Below are 3780 nucleotides of genomic sequence, written 5' to 3' on the forward strand. Positions count from 1 at the left end.
AAAAAATATTGGCAAAGCAAAGCACAAGAAAGTGAAGTGCATGAAAGGAAACATGCCTACACTGAATAAAGCCCTGCAATAAGAAAAATGTGTGCCTAAGGGCCCATTTCTGTCTGACATACAACATCTATAAGCCCGGATTCCAAAGGCTTGAACTTGACTCCATTCAGTAATGAATGAGTGATTCTTAGCAGACACTAGAGGGACCAATGGTCCATGTTTGCCCAGGACTGAAGGGTCAGTAGAGTCACTAGCATGACAGGATGGTTGGTCACCCTAGAGATCACCAGTCTTCTTGCTACCAAAATTCTTCATTCAGAAATGAAGATGTTTAAATACAGTGAAACCTGAACATAAATCATATTGCAAATTCAAAGATTTCTCTGTAACACGGATTACTCGATGATACACTTTGTGCCCATGGTGATATATACCATTTTTACTAGTGTGCAGTTTTCTTGGTCTTGAGCCTCAAAATGTTCTTGTTGGAAAAGGTCCCAGACAGATTTTAAGCACCTACATCCCCTTCCCTGTAACCTCGCTCATGGACCAGCAAGGCAGGATTGCCTCAATGTTACCTGGTTAAATTGGGGTGAGCCTCAAACACTGGCCAAAATGTGCTGCTTTTCAACTTCCATCACCTTACATAAGGCCTAGAGTTCAGGTTCTAGTCTTCTCCCCCAGCACCATATAAACTCTTCAAGGGACCAGCACATCACTTCACACATGTCATTGTCTTAAGAGAAGCAGCAGCAGGATACCTCTTGGAAATACCAACTGCCACCAGCTCTCTTGGGACTGCCTTGGATTTTAATCTCTGCTCCTTCACTAACTTTGTGACTGTGGGGACAGTTAACAAACGTCCCTCTGATTCTCCCTTTCCTCATCTGTAAAAAGGGTTTAAGCCTACCCGCAAAGGTGGGAATGAAGATAGGAAATCAAACCAAAAATCAAAACCGTCCAAGCGCCTGACATAGAGGACAAATTGAACATGTTATAAGTTTGTGCATATTTGTTAAAACACAGAGAAACACACAAATATACACACATGCTTCAGAATGCCGAGTCTCCACTCACAGAAACATAAAACAGCCCTTCTGTTCAGAAACATTTCCTTTATATAGAAACACAGTATTCACTCAGTATGAAACCAATTTTTGACCATCTGATTTGAAGAAATTCTCTCCTCCCAAGGCATTTATTTGAGGGCACACCATTGTACCATACAATTATCAGCATCATCATTATTATTTTGCACATTTAATACCATGTCTCCTTCTGCCAAATAGAATTATCACCCAATAGAAGTCCCTGAAAGGAACCACAGCACATTCATAACAAAGATAGAAAATCATCTTCAATGTCTGCTTTCCAATATGATGATTCAACTAAAACAGGTTTCATCAGCTGCAAAATCAGAAAAGTGAAAATCAGCCCATGTGTGCATCATAGCCATGATCATTCACCCCTCTATGAAATGGAGGGAGCAAAGAGAAAAATGTTGCTTCTTACCAAGCTCCTATATAAATTTACTTTAAAAAAATTATTTAAAAGACATTCTGCTGCCTCTGATGGTGCAAACATTTGGGTGTTTTCTCAGGGCCATCCCTGGGCAAGGCAGATGGCGCATGTGAAATGGAAAACCGTAGCCCTTCCTAGACTCCTGGGGTACGTGCACAGGAGACTTTCTGATTTCCGATCTTGGCTCAGTTCAAAGAAAAAAGGGAAGAGTCATATCCCTGGGGGAAAAAATGCAGCCTACTTCAGGGCATGCCTGACTTTCAGTCCATTCAAGTGTTCACGGCAAGTCCTCCGGGGTCCTTTTTGCAGGATCCCTCTCCTCCATGGTCTTCTGTGTAGTCGCTGTGGTCAACGGGTCTGGGGCTTCCCCAAGAACAACTGTGTCTGGGTATGTTCGGGAAGACAAGCTCCGTCAGCAACCACCTTCTGCCTTCTGGAGCAGGTGCCCGGGTTCCAGTGGCTGGAAATCATGCCAGAAAAGCAAAGACCCAGCAGCCCAGAATGGATGGTCTCTGCAACACCAGCACAGTCTCCACATTCCTCCACACCACTCAAATGTCCTCGGCAATATTAAATCAACTGGACATGGCTGACTTAATCATAGAAAAGGCTTTATAAAATACTCCCTGCACTTTAAAAAAAAAAAAAAAAAAAGCATGTAAACATCACTTCTAAGTCCCTGGCGAACCCTTGAGCCTTTGATCTCCTCTTTCTCATGTTTTGCTGTTTTACCTGCTCAGCTTCCTTGGAGGTATCAGTCTTTTTTTTTTCTTATTAACGGAGTTCAGAGTCTGAGGCTGCCTCTGGGTATGAGCGTGTGGTTTGATTGGCAGAAAGAGTATTATCAGGAGACTTATGATGTGTAAATAAAAATACATGGACCTAGAATAAAACATACGCAAAAATTGCACACAAGGATACAAATGGGAAATGTCGCATGGATGTGATTACATCATCTGCAGTCCAGCAAGTGGCTTGCTTCAGTCCACCCCATGAAAACTCCAGTAGGTGAGCAGGCCAGGGATGGACCAAAACCACAGGACTGGGTAGAGCAAACCCATCAGCCCATCTACAGATAGACCCATAGCGCTGTCCCACTGCTATGAGCAGACTAAGAACATTAATCCCACGACAGCCAGAATCCCCTAATATTCAAAATATAAGGACACACAGGAAAATTCAAACCCTGTATTCTGTACAAATGCAACTTATACTTTAGCCGATGTACTCAAGTATAAGGGGTTCTTCTTGTGTGTGTGAGGAGCCAGAAGAATCCAGATTTTCAAAACCTACTCCATGACTCCGAAAATAGCTTTCATCCAAACTAATAAGAAACAAGTGTTGCTTTTGAGTCTGGGCTTTTATTGTGTAAATGTGGTGCTCAGGACGCTGAGCACAATGTAGACAGTAAATACTGGCATATCTGTAAATGTAATTAGAAACAGCTCGCATTTGTACAATTGTTCTAGATCCTTTTGAAAAGGCTGAACTTAGACTTTCTCCAATGCTCTTTGAAGATCAAAGGAAAAATAATGTTAAAAGGAGGGGAAAAAACCCACAATGGATTCATGCATCATTCCTCAGCTTCTGTGATCACAAGGTCAGACCCATTAGAATCCGATAATTCACATATTCCCTAAACTTCCCCGAAAATGTCTACAGAACAGTCAAGACTTCTAACAGAAGCGAATACATCTTCACTCACTTTTCTTTCAATATGCATTTACTGCTTAGGATGTACAAAGCATTAAACCGGGATTTATAAAAAGGCAAAGCCCTCATCTCTTTCTTCAGGGGAATGGGAAACAAGTAGAGGAGGTAAGGTAGAGTAGTTCCCCGCCCCCCACCCCCGACAGAGCTGGAGGACATGTTCCAAAACCCCCAAGTGGATGTCTCAAACGGTGGATAGTACTGTACCCTCTATACACTATGTTTCTCCCTATATGTACCTACCTATGATACAGTTTATGAATTAGGCACAGTAAGAGATTAACAATAATAATGAAAAAGAACAATTATAACCATATACCATAATAAGTTATGAGAATGTGGTCTCTCCTCTCTCAAAATCCAGTACAACAATACTGTACTCACCCTTCCTGTGATGATGGGAAATGATTAAATCAGTAGCATGGAGCTACTCCTGACCTTCTGACCATATACGTCAGAAGGAGGATCATCTGTTTCCGGAGAGCAACTGACCATGCATAACTGAAACCATGGAAAGTAAAACGGGGGGGGGGGGGGGGGGGGGGGGGG

The 3780-nt window shown here is 42.4% G+C and overlaps 1 protein-coding gene across 1 annotated transcript in view; it reads right to left on the reverse strand.

The window, feature by feature from the left end:
- Positions 1-1165: 1165 nt before the first annotated feature.
- MBOAT1 (membrane bound O-acyltransferase domain containing 1) overlaps positions 1166-3780 on the reverse strand; it is a 104739-nt gene continuing 102124 nt past the window's right edge. The window contains exons 13-14 of the mRNA XM_044917462.1: positions 2254-2403; positions 1166-2152 (exon numbers count right to left, since the gene is read on the reverse strand). Of these exons, the coding sequence (XP_044773397.1) occupies positions 2134-2152; positions 2254-2403 (169 nt within the window). The 3' untranslated portion in view covers positions 1166-2133. The remainder of the gene's footprint in view (positions 2153-2253; positions 2404-3780) is intronic.

This window comes from Neomonachus schauinslandi, chromosome 8, assembly GCF_002201575.2.
Source record: "Neomonachus schauinslandi chromosome 8, ASM220157v2, whole genome shotgun sequence".
NCBI classification, from domain to species: domain Eukaryota; kingdom Metazoa; phylum Chordata; class Mammalia; order Carnivora; family Phocidae; genus Neomonachus; species Neomonachus schauinslandi.